The sequence below is a fragment of the Tachypleus tridentatus genome, chromosome 8 (assembly GCF_004210375.1).
Source record: "Tachypleus tridentatus isolate NWPU-2018 chromosome 8, ASM421037v1, whole genome shotgun sequence".
Taxonomy (NCBI): Eukaryota; Metazoa; Arthropoda; class Merostomata; order Xiphosura; family Limulidae; genus Tachypleus; species Tachypleus tridentatus.
This window is the reverse complement of record NC_134832.1, coordinates 127,639,007-127,655,772: the sequence shown is the minus strand read 5'-3', so window position 1 is coordinate 127,655,772 and position 16,766 is coordinate 127,639,007. Positions and strand designations below refer to the sequence as shown.

General features: G+C 30.5%; 1 protein-coding gene across 1 annotated transcript in view; it reads left to right on the top strand.

Annotated features, from left to right (window-relative positions):
- LOC143223453 (tax1-binding protein 3 homolog) overlaps positions 1-15,736 on the top strand; it is a 29,415-nt gene extending 13,679 nt beyond the window's left edge. The window contains exons 3-4 of the mRNA XM_076451456.1: positions 1,882-1,959; positions 8,599-15,736. Coding sequence (XP_076307571.1) covers positions 1,882-1,959; positions 8,599-8,709 — 189 coding nt within the window. The 3' untranslated portion in view covers positions 8,710-15,736. The remainder of the gene's footprint in view (positions 1-1,881; positions 1,960-8,598) is intronic.
- Positions 15,737-16,766: the final 1,030 nt, after the last annotated feature.

Here is a 16,766-nt window from a genome sequence, read left to right as displayed (position 1 = left end):
GTAGTGAAATTATATTAGACACATCAAAAGGCCATTGCAGTGTTATAGAGATGAGTAGACTAGACCTATTCTGAAACAACCTGCTTGACTAATCAATAATAGTAATTATTTTTATTTTCATTCATTTCAAGAATCCACCTAAGTTATAGTTATTTAGTCACTTTAATAATTGCACTTATTGAAGTTTAATATATGTCATAAATTTCAATAATGGATCCTTTGATTTTTAGTGTAAAATTATGTATTTTACTGTAACCACACAACCAACTCAATGTATTCCATAACTTTTCTATATCAGATTTGACTCCTAGATCTGAATGTGAAAGCCAATAAGACCATATCCCTTTATAAAGAGTTGATAAAGAGTCAGACAAAATGACTGACTTTGTAATCACTGTGTAACCCATAGGTAACCATGAAATATATAAAATTTTTACAGTTGTAAATATAAAAATTTCACTTGTTTTGTACAAAAAATTCTGATTTTATCACTACGTAATTTTACTAAAGATTTGTTTGTAAGTTTATGTATTCATGGTCTGAGTACAAGATGAATTTCATATTTAGATTAAAAATACTTTTCGAGTTTCACTTTTCAAATTTGATTTGGCTAACCAGTATTACGTACTGAATAAAATTTTGTACCTTACTATTTCTACCCTAACACTATAGAGAGTAAGTCAGTTTGCCTGATCCTGTACCCACCAAACTAATGACAAAATAAATCTGAATTACCCTTTTCTCATTCTAGAATGTCTGGCAATGTAACAGATAAGTACATAATATTTACTTTTTCATTTAGTTTGTTTTTTTCTACAGTTAACCTTTGACCCTTTCAAGCTCTGATATTAGCTATTCATGATGCTGCACAGCTTTGTGAATAACAAATTCAGTTACCAGCACACATGTTGAATTACACAACCATGTTTGTACTTTAAACATGACATCATTGATTGCAGTATCTTGTTTACTTATTTCATTTAGTATTACTTATGGTAAGTTTTATATTTCTGCATTTTAGTTAATTTTATAACACTAAACAGAAATAACAAATTTAGTACTTAAACGTAATGACTTCAAGTGTACAATCCAAGTTGATATTAAAACTTAGCCTTAACTCAAAGTAATGAAAATATGGTATAGGAATTTTTTTTATTCATATATCTAGTTTAAACTGAAATACTACAATGCATATAAAACAGATTGTCATAAATCTATCTGGTTTTCTAACTAAGATAGAAATGGCTTAAAATACTTCCCATATTTGATCAAGCAAAAATACAATAGTGGCATGTGAAGCAAGTTATACTAAAATGTCAATTATGCTTTGTCTATGGCCTTTAAACCTTGTAGTTGCCATTAAAGGAAAATTTTATTTTAACTCCAAGTAATATAATAGCAAACACCAAAGAAAATGTTACTACTTTTGAAAGCAGTATCCTTTCTTGCTACAAATTTACAGCTCAGGTTGGGGATGTGGAAAGTGTAAATGGGAAATTCTACAGAAAATTATGTACAGGCCCCACTTGAGTAGCAGAAAATATAGAAATGAACAGTTTCGTATGAAGGATGTGATACTTGGACATTTCTTTAAATATTTCTTTTTAAAAGTAAGAAATTAAAGTTTGTATAACATCAAAGTTGAAGTATAAACAACATTTTATTGCCAAGTTTATTAACATACATTGATAATTAAATAGTTTAAATATTGAAGGTAACTCTGTTAAAGAGTCATGAAATGTGCTTTTTAACCAACTCATGCTAAGAGGGCTAATAGACTTTGAAGGAAACAGATTTTTAGTCTAAGAGTGTGTTAGTGTTATTATAGCTGTATAATGTATTATTTTGTACTAAACACTGTAGTTATGCTTTTGTTACCAGGGAATTTATGTGACAGAAGTTTATGGTGATAGCCCAGCAGAGAAGAGTGGACTGAAAGTTCATGACAAAATTCTTCAGGTATGAAATCTGAAACCTAGATCAACCTTAAATTAGTTATAAAGATAATTTCCATTCTCAAGATGATTTATTTTAGCTAATAATAAATGTACCTGGAAATAATCAGTTCAAACAATTAAACAGAGATTACACCAAACATTAGTGAGATTTGATGAATGGAAAGAAATGCATATTATTCTTGCTGAAAAATTTAAATCTAATTTTCTTTGCAGGAAGGAATTTGAATGGTATCAGCATTTGTATTGTAATATCATTAGATAGTGTTGTTTATCTATTAGTTATTAGAAAATAAGTTATTTATATCTATTTTTGTTACATTTTGTTCCTTAATTTGCAACCTTCCATCATTCTTTGTTAGTTCTTCAATACCTGTAACTGAATACAGTATTATTTACTTATCTCTACTTGGTTATTTGTATTACTCAAAATATATAGTTTTCTAGTGTATTTTACCCAGATTTAAGTTTATTTTAGTTTTGGTATTGGACTGTTAACTATAAGACATTGTAGCCAATCCACTGCTTCTCATTCACCTGTATCTTAGGTTCAAGTTACTAATTTTTATTGGATGACTATTTTTAAATGATACCATCTCTCTATATTATTGCCTACAAGAAGGATGACTGACATGCACATAATTGAAATCAGTACTCACAATATATTTCTACTTTGACACCAGTTACTTTTTTGGTTCTCACATTTACTTTGACCTTATTACTTTCCTTTTTGTTTCCTATCTCTCATTTAGAGAAAACAAGGCATTTGTCTTCTGTGACTTCTGACTGTTGTACATAATATGATTGTGTACATCTGCCACAGGTTGCTTCGTAACCAATGTTCTTACAATGGAATTTATCGTGTAGTCCATGTTAGCAGCTGTATAGTTTTGTTTTTACACATCATAGTTTTTTCATATGTACTAAACTTGTTATTAAGATTATAAGAGAGGTGCCTGGTTTTTGTACTATTTTAAAATATAAGTATGATAATACTCTGAAACTCTGTTTCAGTTTTATATCACTAGTATTTTATCCTGATACCAAACTAAGTATTTAAGTCTTCTCTTGGAAATATTTTTTCTCTACATCAAATAAATTGTACAATAAATTTGAGCTTTTAAGAGCTATTTACTTCTAACTAGACTGTGGATTTTGACCATGGTTCTGTGTTCAAGACCTATCTAATCCCTATTGTCACTGGATTACTTGGTATCATTCAAGTAATTTGAGCTTTATCTATACTTCCCTTATTTTCATGGTTCTGAAAACTGTTTTCTATACATATCGTATTTCTTGTTTTATATAAGTTCCTGCCCCTAAGTATCTTTGTGTATTAAGATTTTCTCTAGCCTCATTCCATACTTTTATTTTATATTAAAAACTTTACCAAATATTGATGTTCAATTAACTGATGATAGTGTTCCAACTTACTTTCAACTGGATTAAGTTTGTGAACTTGTAGGATATTGATATCTGGACAAAGCAGTAATAGGGAAATATTGAGCTAATAAAGAAACATTCTGGAGATATTATCTTATTTGTCATTATAGAAATGAGTTGTAATGAATTCTGATTTGCATTAAAGAGTTAAAATTACAAGAGACATTGAGAGTAAGCTCCAAACTGGTACCAATAAATTGTGATTTGACCATAACAAGCTGTTTCAACTTGCCATAAGCTTTTACATAAATTTCTGTCACTAGTGGGTATTTTATCCTGATACCAAACTAAGGAAAGGTATTTAAGTCTTCTCTTGGAAATAACTTTTTTTCTCTACATCAAATAAATTGTACAATGGCAGTGAATACCCTCTCTATCCCCTATTGTAGTTAGTTGTTCTGTACTTAAGAGCTGGTGTGCATTTACTTTATCTAACTAGACTGTGGATCACCTTGACCAGAGATTTTGCATTGAAAAACTGGACCCTGTGCATCATCAACAGTTTCAACTCTGCACAGGGGCATCTCATGCCTCTCCAATTTGTACACAATCTTATGAACTTTGCCTTCATCTCAGATATTTGCAATGTTCTTTCCAGTAAACTACAAAGCTGTGTTCACTGGTGTGCATTTACTTTATCTAACTAGACTGTGGATCACCTTGACCAGGGATTTTGCATTGAAAAACTGGACCCTGTGCATCATCAACAGTTTCAACTCTTCACAGGGGCATCTCATGCCTCTCCAATTTGTACACAATCATGAACTTTGCCTTCATCTCAGATATTTCCAATGTTCTTTCCAGTAAACTACAAAGCTGTGTTCACTGCCCTGGCAAATGCAGTTTCACACCTCAATGGATTCTATTTTTGCAAATAGATGATTTACTATGCTCAACTTTGGTTTCCATATCCATTCAAGGCACATTTGGTTATGGTGGGCAGGGCTAATTAATAAATTCAGTAATGTAGGATATTCTTAACTAAAAGTAAAAAGTTCTTTTATTGAGTACCTTATGAGTCATTTTTCTCTTTCAGTAGTTATGGATGGCATAAAATTCGTAGACCCTATGGGCTCTCCTAGTTCACTGCAGCTCTGTAGTTGTTCACAGAATTCCATATACAGATTGTCATCACTGCTGAGCTATGATGTCTCATTTGTTTTGAGTTATATACAAGCTAAGTGAGAACACTAATTTTCTCCATCTATACCAACTCACTTAGTTCTTTGAAAGTTCTGGAATAGCTCAACATTAATTCTTACCAAATATTCTTAAATTCAGATAATATTGACCATTTCTCCCAGCCATCTATTTATCCAGTTTTTTCCAGATTAATGATTATGTTATAATTCAAGTAAACAACCTTCATAATACCAAAAACAAGCTTCATAATACCAAAAACAAGCTTCATAATACCAAAAACAAGCTTCATAATACCAAAAACAAGCTTCATAATACCAAAAACAAGCTTCATAATACCAAAACAAGCTTCATAATACCAAAAACAAGCTTCATAATACCAAAAACAAGCTTCATAATACCAAAAACAAGCTTCATAATACCAAAAACAAGCTTCATAATACCAAAAACAAGCTTCATAATACCAAAAACAAGCTTCATAATACCAAAAACAAGCTTCATAATACCAAAAACAAGCTTCATAATACCAAAAACAAGCTTCATAATACCAAAAACAAGCTTCATAATACCAAAAACAAGCTTCATAATACCAAAAACAAGCTTCATAATACCAAAAACAAGCTTCATAATACCACTGATGGTTGCATGTATTCTTGCTTATTCTTCACTTGGTTTTAAGTCTGTCGTAAAGATAAAATGTCATGTCAGTTGGCAGTTAATATAGTGTGAGCAGTGACTTAATCTTTTACAGATAAAATCTGTTGTTTATCATGGAAATTATGATTTTTTGTAGGAGTTGAAAAGACAAAGCTCTTCTTTAAAGCCTCCAGTTTTCTCACAGGAACTTCATAAAAAGTCCTATTACTCTTCTGCACACAGTAGCTGTTTCTCATGTCCTGCTGTTGAGATTTTATGCATGTTACTAGTCATAAATCAACTTCCATCTGAATTTCATGTTTTGATACAAGGTAATAATCATGTAACATGTAACAATAGCCCTCCACCAGTTGGATGATAAAACATCCCCCATGTGCAATAGATCCCCATAAGCACTTAAAATTAACTTCTTTCTTAAACTTTGTACCAACTTTACTAGACATATTTAATTTTCCTCTTAACTTTTGAAAGATTTAGTGTGACTTTTGTGATTGATTTTACTATTATTTTGATACATCTCTTTTCTTTATTATTGACTTTTGGTAGATTAATTATCTTATTTCTCACTTTTGTTCAGTGTTGAACAGTGGTACATTACAAGCTATTTCAAAGTTATCTTTCCCATTGCTCTTCAACTTTGTCAAGTCATGTTTCTGTTGCTTTGATCTCCTGAGGTTCTAGCTCTGTTTACAAAGGCAAAATTTCATGGAGAATTAGACTATTTAATGTACTTCCACTAATATTATCTACAGAACTATTAAAGACACCATGCAATGTTATCTCAAAACACCTCACAGCTTTTAATTTGTTTTATGGGTGCTTGAAGGTTCTTTGTTTATGGAGGATGTTACTGTTAACTTTCACCATTTATGGGTATTTATGGGTATTTCTTTCCTTCCCAGTGTTATGAGTATTTCTTTCCTTCCCAGTGTCTCTGGTTCAGCTCTTTTCACTACATGGTTTTTTGTGACCTTATTGTTCACTCTGAGGGAATATGCCATTTCTTTTCTCTTTGCTAACTGTGTCTGGTTTGTACTATGATTTCTTTATGCCCTGTTTTTCTTCATGATTTATGCTCCATGCTCCTTTTCAGTTGTATTTTTCTTACCTTTACCTGAATTTAGCATCCATGCCAAGATCTTGTCTCAGCATCAGTCCCACTTTTCCCTGTCTTCTACTTGTCATTTCTGTGGTTCCTTAAAATTAGTTTTTGGTTGCTATCCTTCTGCCTGCTTGGGGGCTGACTATTGGACTCCAGTATTCCTTTCTCATTTCTCCCATCATTATCTTCTCTTTGTTTTATCCCCTTCACTATCAGTTCTCTTACTTTCTTCTATCTGAGGCCCTTTTTAGGATCTGGTTTATTTTTTTTTAATATCTTAGCTGTATCGTTTCCCTGGTAAGGCGAGTCTCATTTTTGTCTGTTTCTCCTCACATGGTTTCTGTGTAATTGAGATCTACTCAAAAATGGCATCTCCTCTGTTCCACCTTCCTCAATTTTCCCAACATGACTTGTGTCTAACTTGACCCATTTTCCATGAGATATTTGAATTTCTATCATCTTGGAGTTTCAAGCAAAACATCGATTTTCTCTCACATATTTACTTCTGTTTTTGCCCATTCCGTAAATTTCTGTCATGTTCCATGGCTTGTGTACCCCTATCTTCTCTCACATTTCCTGTTGCCACTCCTCCTTTCAGGAGGATTGCACTTTATCTGTCTAAATAATGACTATCTACTTGTGTACAGTCAGCTTAGACCTTATGAGGGCACTTTTCTTCTTTACTAACCTGTGGACTCACTTCACAGCCAGTCATTGGAATCACTCAGGTTCATATCCATAATCTCTCTCTTTACTTCTCTTTCTCCTCTTCTCCCTTCTCCATTGTTTTTCCTGCACCTTCTGATCTCCAGCATCTACACTATCTTCAGGAAACAGTATTGGAACTATTGGTTTTGAGTGCTATACAGAAAGTCAGTTGCCCATCTCCAGATTACTATTCCAAATTTTCATTGTCCTTATAAACATTAGGAACTGGTGTCTTTTCATTGCATTCCTTCTCTGAACCACTTCTGATGATTCCCCAGTTTTAGGTGAAGGTGTGTATTCCTCTTAATAATAGGTGGTATATGGTATACCCCTGTCCTTTGGACAAAGATAGTTCATGTCTCTTCACATTCCACTTGTCCCATCATTGTGACATTTCATTTTGTCTGCCAAGATAAAGTATATCAGGTTTGGGCTCTATACTTTGATTTTGCTCTTTGTCTTCAGCCAGACCATGAGGCTCTATCACATACACAGTCTTAACCTTATTTTCCATATTTTTTTCTTGGATATTTGGCTGCTTTTTTTATTGGTAGATCTCTTCTACAGCTAAACATTCCTTCTCATCTGAGAGGCTGTTTATCTGCGATAGTTGATCTTACTCCTTGGTTGTTCCTGACTCCACTTCTATACTTGATCCACCTGGGAATCTTTTTCTCTTCTCACCTCATTCAGGCTCATTTGTCTCTCTTTCTTTGCAAGTCATGAAATATCTGATCATTTCAGATCTTTTGGTTCATACTTCAACATCTGGCTGCTCACAATGTAGACACACCCTCAACCTGTACTGGGCTCTCTTCTCTCCTCTGTTTCCCCATGTGTCTTTTTAGTGTCCTGTGACACTCCTTGTTGAGTCCTTTTGGTAGCACCTTGTCTAAGAATGAAGTTAATTTTGAGTGCATGTGCTTCTGAGGGTCTACTTTGCATGGAGGATTTGTTGTTTTGCTATTGGTGAAGGGTTTTTGCTGGTGTAGTTAAAATCAAAAGGTGATTTAGGTAAGAGATATTTCAAAGCTAGAACTGTGCGAGAAACCTCAGTGAGAAGTACCTAGTGTGTACAGAAGGGTACACATGCAAGAAGAATGTTAGCATTTCTCTTACATGTGTATAATCTATCAATATGTGAATGTTGTGATACTCAAGTCACAACTTCTCACATTTTACTTTCCTACCATAGCTATGACAGTCAGAAACATCACTTTTTAGACATGTCTTTACATGTGTCCTACTGTAGTTGGACAGTGTCAAAGGTGGTGATGACACTAGCCAGACTAATCTTGTTTTTACCTTTTTATTTGTTTAGGCTAAAAGCCTCTTTAGTTAAATTTAGTGTCATAAATTTCTAAAAAATATATTAAATACACAAGAAAAAAAAATGTTGTCTATATATTTTATTTTTTATTCTATCTAAATTCGTTGAAAGCTTGTTTTCAAAAACAAAAATTATTTGGTGTAGATAACCCTGGTGCTTTGTACTATTAAGCCTTAAACAACCAACTGAATTCCAGCTTTCCAATTTGGAAAATACCACTTTACTGTGTTACATGTTATATCTCTTGTTCTCCAACTTTCCAGGTCAATGGATATGACTTCACCATGGTGACACACAAAAAAGCTGTGGAGTACATTAAGAAACACACTGTCTTGAACATGCTTGTAGCAAGGAAAGGAGTCACACATTCGTGAAAACATCAGTCAGTAAGATGTTCAGTTTCTGTTGCTGTTGTGGCCTTCTGCACACTCTGTCAATGCACTAGCTGGCTAGTTGCAGTTTTTCTTGTCGTTAAAGCATGAAAACTTTCTTTTGAATTAAAAATGGAGAATTTAGATGTTTAAAATTATTCTTACAATGTTAATTCTTGTATATTTGTACAATTAAAATACATGTTAGAGTTCTACTACCAATGGATTCTTCTGCCTGGATTTTGATACTATAGCATATTTAGATTTTAAAGTGTCTTGGTATCAGAGCCAGAACTGTCTATAATAAGAACCCAAATGGCAACAATTCATTAAAACCATCCAAACATTAAGTATGATTACTAGAACTATCTTTAAATGGAAAAAAAAGAAAATATTTAGTTACTCAAATTCTGTTTAAGTAGTGTGAGAGAAAACCAAAAAATTCATATTGGAATGAAATGCCTCAAAATTAATTTTTTAAGTTTTCATTTTCTTCTACAAGTGTTAATAATAACTATCCTTTTGTATGTGGCAATCTATGTGTAGCAGAAAGTAAAAACTTCTCTCAAATTTAACGTTACAACTAGTATAAAATTTGTGTATATTTATCAACTCTATTTTCTGATAAATGTCAGACATGTTTTTGATTTAGTTACTCAAGTCTTGCAGGCATCAAACCTTCTGCTCTGTTCTATACAGATTACTGGAAACAATAATTTTTGGGTGATTTAAAAGAACTCAACTGCTCTTTTTGGGTTTTATTCACAGTTAAGAGTGATGATGCTACATATATTGACAGCTTCCATGCAAGAACTGCTTACTATATGATTAATATTTATTTCATCTTTTGATAAATGAAAGATTTGTACTTGAATTTTGTTTAATCTTTATTGTGCATCTGGAAGAAAATATTTTAAATGAAATTACACGTTTTTATCTGAATATATAAATAAACTCCTGAATTCCCAAAACTTACATATTTTTTAGACAAGTTACATTAGATCTTCAGTATGCTTTTCTGTGATTCAAGGGGCCAATTTTGACCAAATTTTGTACATATATAATTCAAATAAAATACCTGGTAAAATATACAGGAAAGTATAGCAGTAGTTGTCTGGTACAAACCTCTAAATAATTTAAAGTTTGTATGATAAAGTGTGAACATTTTTCTTGCTAGACCACCTTTATATCTATTTTGTAATTTATTTTTCTTGATTTTACATAAAAATTAAAATTCTAATGCTTAAAACTAGAACTCGTGGTATCTACTTCAACAGCTCATGTTCCATACTTTATAAGTACAACTAGTTGGTTTTTTATCATGGCTTCATCTACTTTAGGTTAAGAGAAATTCTGATTTAATTAGAGAACTCTAAGAGTTTACCCCCTAATGGCTTAGCAGTAGATCTGACAGTTTATAGTGCTGAAAATCTTTTTTTGATATGCACACAGTAAAGACAGCATAGATAACCCACTGAGTTTCCTCAAGTAGCTTATCGCAGCTTTGTGCTCAAGAACAAACAGAACAAAGCAAGATTTTTTTTTTATTCTACCAACAGATGTTTGTGTTTTACTCACTTTGAGAATTTACAATGAGCGTGGCTTTGTGCTTATTAGTGAATATATAAAGCAATAATTTTTCTTATTCTACTACCACATTTCTCTACTTTATTTACTCTTAATAAATTAGTATGACAAACATCTAGCTCACAGTTCCACATTAGCCTCTAAAACCTGTAAGTCACAACTGGTCTTATTAGTAAACATTAAATCAATAAATAAATTTAAGATAAACTGTCGGTTGTCTCTGTTAAGAAAGAAAGATAACAAGTTTATGGATAATTAAAAATATCACTTGTGAATTATTTGTTATTTTTAATGAAGTTAAATATATAATACACAGATTAACCTTTGTACTTGTAGCTTCCACCCAGTTTTTTGGGAGAGCATGCCAGTAATGTAAAAGACTAAATCAATATTAAGTGGTTTTGATTTATATTGTTTATTAACACTGGTTCTACTGACTTATGTGAAGGTATTTGTACAGTTTTACTCACTATAATATCACTATAACAAAATTTTTACTTTTTCTTATTCCTGGGCAGATAGTGTTATTTCCCAATTGCTTTTGCTAAAATAAATAAAAAAGACCTATTTTTCTCCTCAAACTTTACTTTTGTGACCTGGGAGCATATAAAGAAAACATGATAGGAGACTATATTTGGGGGCTGATACATGAAAGTGATTTACATTACAGTTGCAAAATTTAAAAAACTACTCACTTCTAAACATTTTTATATAACTTTAGTGTAAATACATGTAAATCTTGATTCATATGTTGTTTTATTCAGACTTTATGTAAATGAAAATGAGCAAATTTGCCTGTTTTTACATAGAAAATAGATTAATTTCTAAATTTCCTTATCCATGTCACAAAAGCAAAGTTTGAAGGGAATAATGCCCATTTTCTGTACTTTTACAACATAAGCAATTAAGAAATAACACATACTATCCAGGAACAAAATTTTTGTTACATTGTGTAATCTTTTGTACAACATCACTCTTTGCATTCTATTTTTAGTTTTCTAATACAAATGTTTTGTTAGATCTATTGACAACTTCATTGTAGTGTATAAAAATTGTGGGTGAAATGAAGTACCATGTTTACTGTAGAACTTATTAATTTTCTTTACAGTAAGTTTATTTGAGAAATTAAAATTAACTTGAAGCGATCATTCTGTCAGTATAGAAAGATTGGAATTATTATATGAGGTTCTTTACTGTTTCCACATATTTAAGGAAATGAGTCTAAAACTTTTTGTTTTGCAGTAGTTTCTTCACTAAGTAGATATTTCTTGATTTTTCTTGGCAACTGATACAGTGCTGCACATGTAAATTGTCCCTTGTTTTGAACATGTTTTACAGGGCATATTTCTTCAGTTTCAGCAGTTGTATCCATTTTTTCAATGGGAATTACTTTGTTGTGTTGAGTTCAGCAGGTATGCAATGGATATAATCTCAGACCTTGACCATGTAAAACAAAATCTTATTAGGTGATAAAACTAATATTGCTTAAATTTGAAAAAAAACTATTAGTGCTTTTTTTAAACTAGTATTTATAATTTAACCAATATATAATAATAAGACTAGTTACTACTTCCCCCAGTGGCACAATGATATGTCTGCAAACTAGAGACCAGGTTCTAATACCTGTGGTGGGTAAAGAACAGATAGCCCATTGTGCAGCTTTGTGTTTAATTACAAACAAACTGGTTACTTTTTGTTAAGTATTGTTAATTAATACGGAATAAAAATTTGTTTTGTGAAATTTTCATTTTTGGGAGATACATATTGTAGGTTACTAATGAAATGATGTTGATTTCTTTACCTAGTACATTGTTGATTTGTTTCTGTAATTAGAGCAGTGTAGCTTTTTACTCAAATATTGATTTTTGTAGGTAGCACAGTGTAGGTTTTCACAAATACATTGTTGATTTGTTTCTGTAGCTAGAACAGTAAGTTTCTACTCAAACATTGTTGGTTTGTTTCTGTAACTAGTAAGGTTTAACATCCTATCCACATATAGTGTGTCCTGTAAACAGGAGAGTGTATATTTTTACTAATAAATTGTTAACTTGTTTCTAGAACTACAACAGTTTAGGTTTCTTCTTGTATATTGTTGATTTGATTCCATAACTAGCACAGTTCGGGTTTCTACTGATATAATGTGAACTTGTTTTTATGACTTGAACACTTTGGATTTATATATATATATATATATATATATATATATATATATATATGTGTGTGTGTGTGTGTGTGTGCACATGTGTGAAGAATGCAAAATTGAACATACTACAAAATTATAAAAATGCAAAAACAGCTAAAATGGGATAGAACAAAATATATCAAATAAAGTTTTGCTACTCTTAATATGGCATCACCACCTGATGGTACCATGTCAACAGTGGCAAAATGTTTTTATTTGATATTTTTTCTATCCCATTTTAAAGTATTTTCTAAATTTTTAAAAGTTTAGGCTTCTGTTGATAGATAGGTTGTTGTTATAACTAGTACATCACAGGTCGTTACTGATGTCTTTCAAACCCATGTTTCACAAATATAAAATTCCAAAATAAAGAACTGTCATAAACATTTGAAAGCATAGAAAGTTATGTTCATGGAATTATAACAGTACTTGTTAATGACCATATGTAATTTATGTACAACAAACTTGAATTGTTTTTCTTAGTTTATTAAATGATTAACTCATTTTTGTGTTTATATTGTAAAAGACTGTGATAACAAAATACAGCATAATCTTTAATGTAATTAAAATTCTATAATCAAATAGATAATTTTCATTAATTATTACATTACTTTTTTTTTCAAAAAGTTTTAAAAACAGGTAGTAACCTCAGTTTGTGACATTGCAGCCTAATTTTTCATACCTTAGATTTTAACGTTTATATTTGGTTTGAGAGCCCTCTATTGTTTTTTGTTTTTGTAAATTCTTTTAAGATTTAGAAAAAAAAATTCTGAGTTGTTGACTTACTGAGATACTTTAAAAAATTATTCATAGCAGAAGTTGTAATGTTGCTTGGGTAGTTATAAATATTTTAATGTAGAAATGAACTATTAGAGTAATTTTGTGTGCCAAATATAGGTTATTCATTCCAGAATTATGAAATAACTTGATTTTTAAGTACCTGTTATTGTTAGTGTATGAGCTTTACTAGTCTGCTAGTTTACTGGTTTTATGATTGTTTCTTACAACATTAGATGTTTTATCTTCCTTAAGATTTTCTATATTCTTATATCTAAGAAAATTGACTTCTATATTTTTTTTTCAATTGTTTAGTGAAAGAACATAGTTTTATTTACCTAAAGTCATGCAAAGAGCTTGGAATTGGTGGTTTTTTATGTAACAGAACAGTGTTGTTTCTAGATATGTAAAGCATGTCAAAATTCTTTAGTGTATATAAATACATATCAAACTACCAAACGTTTCAAAATGGAAGTGTTTATTTTAGGTTGAGTGATATGCAGCAGGAGGGATGTATTATTTTGAACTAAAGTCAATCATTGTATGTGAGATAATGCTACTTGTTCATTTTTCAAGAATTAAATTACTGAGAATTGTAAACTGAACAAGATAAAGATTTCATTGATTTCAAGGCTGTGTTTATACTGTTCTTTTTTGTTATTCTTGCTTGTAACTGTTTTTTGCTTATATTAGTTTTATTTTGAATTCTGTGTTAATAGGTCAAGTCAGTACCTTTAAAAAATACACCACCACCACAGTTACAAAATTGTATTTGAACATTGTTTTACACAATATTCTGTTTGATATAATAATTCACAACTGATGCACTTTTGTTTGAATTGGAACTGGTATATTTTGATTCATCAACTTTGTAGGCCTTTTAAAACTTAGTTTTAAAAATACTGATTGTAGCAAACTAGTCCAAAGCTTAAGTCTGTTTTGAAGAACTAAATATAAAGCTACACTTCCATGAAGTAAAGCAAGTTTGATATTATTTCAAGATTTAATATTCAAATTAGGTCCAGAAAGTCCAGTTGTTACAAGTCATGCAATTAAATGTGGTTTGTATGATTCAAATTAATGTAATTCAGAAAATCCAGTTGTCACAATTCTTGCAATGCAATATTTGTATTACTAAAATAAATGTACATCAAGAAGACATTTGTGTGTTAGAAATCTTGCAGTGAACTATAATTTGTATGATTCTGAGGAATTTAATACAGGCAGTAAGTAACTTATGCATCAATGACATTTTATTTGTTTTTTATAGTTTGTAAAATGTTTTATTATCTGTAACTTTGATTTGTTATCAGAATAATTTTATTGATATAACAATAATTTATATGAATGGGTTTCATGGTGTTTCTCATGGTTTATATAAAAATGTTAAAACAAAAAAGGTCACTATGTTTTTGCCATTCTTGAAGGCACGTGTTTATTGATTTTTTTAAAATTTATGTTTATGTTCTTCCATGTAAGTGTTGCAGTTTGTGGAACAACATCTGTTGTTTTTATGTATGCTGCAAATCATTCCTGTTTTCACAAATTGTTTACTGTCTAGTCATTTGGATGTTGTCATACATACATGGCCTTTCTCTTCATTGTTTTGTGTTAGATGTGATTTGATTTGATTTTTATAAAAGTTGTCTCCTAACTTTTTTCTTTAAGATAATTTTTGTACCTCTGAAGTTCTTGTACAAATTTACAAACTGAAAATTAGTTTTAAAAAACTCCAAATTAATTAAATAAAACAACATACTAATGACTTATTACTGAGCACCAAAAGTAATAATAATAAACAGTAAATCTGATAAGATAGTAGTCAAATACATATCTTGTCCTTAATAGTAAATCTTTAAATAATTGTTTCGTGATCGTTAAGTTAAATGCATTAGATTCGATCAGTTTGGCTTAGCTCAACTAAACAGAAACACTTATAATGACAGACATCCCATTCAAATATTAAATGTCCTACAAAACAAAAGCTAGTGGAACATGCCTCACCAAAATACAAAAATATCTAGCTTACCATGTCCAATCAAGTTAAAACAAAAAAAAAACTTGGAACATTCTACTCAATACAAATAACTAATTTATCATGTCTTACCAAATACAGGAAAAAATGTTGGTCTATATAAGTGATGTTTAGCATATCTTAGTTTTATCAATTGTTGAAAAATAAAATTAGACAAGGACTGAAGATTGTCGCCCAATAACTTAATTACTAATGGTTTTTGCCTGGTAGGTAGGGTTAAATAAAATCTCAGTTGGCCACATTCCATACTCTTTTGTGGAAAAATTAATGAACATTACAGATTTGGATAAACAAAAACAGTTTTATGGTGTCAAATTCCTACTCATAACTGTAGTCAATTAATGTTTTGTGTTTTACTGATAGAAAAACCTTTTTATATGTATATTTGATAAAATTGTGTAAAACTTTGTGAAGAGGAAATAAAAAAAATACATGCTTGCTTCCAAAAATGAAGTTGTATCACTATTTTCTAAATACATTTTACTGGAAGAGAGGAAGAGCTGGGTTTTAAATAATTTAATCCACTTAAAATGGGAAAGTTTCTCATAAAACTTAAGTTTCAGTTGCTTATTGTGTCCTCATAAGGATGTTCATTTGTGATCTTTACCTCCTCATGTAAGAATTACATAAAAATTACAAATACATTACCACAAATCCTTGGTAATTTTCACTCTTAAGTCATCTGGTGACTAAAACTTCTTAAATGCCAATAAATAATTAAAATACAGAGTGAATATATTTATTTCACAACCATATTTTTAATACATTGAATGTACTTATTTTTATTCCATTTTTAAAAGGATGCATAGTTTAGTTTGTATCAAACAAGTTTATAATGAAAACTGTGGTGCTATAGTAAAATCACACATTTCTAAACTGTTTTAAGATAAAATGTGTTCTTGTGTGGAAGTTTAGTAACAACACAACCCTTTTTTTTTTAATTAACACGATCATAGGGTCTTCAAACATGAACTTGACAGCTGCTCATTTTGTCATTAACTTTTTTGTGTGAAAAAAAACTTTTATTGTCCAAGCATAAAGCATTTTATCAATAACTCAAGGTATGCCTCTGTCTTCAAGTGACTAAAATTTAGAAGAACCATGTTGGCAAATGTGTCTAAATGCAATTATTTATAACACTGTATATTTTTTAAATATGTTAGTGATTCTACTTGATTGAATAAAGTTGATATTCATACTACAGTCTTAACTAAATATATATATGAACCTGAGATAGCCATTTCTTTTAACAATTGGTTTTACTAGAAATGTTATGGCCAGACTTGCTTGGAATAAAACAAGATTCTTTCTTATGTTTCATTCATGTATGTAAACTAACAATTAATTCATAAACATATAGATCAGTGCTAGTTTCAGATATTTATCAAATGTACTATATTTGTTTAAATGATAAGAATAAATTATATGACACAATTTTTTCTCTTTGACAAAAGTTTGGAAACTTTATTTGAGAGAAAA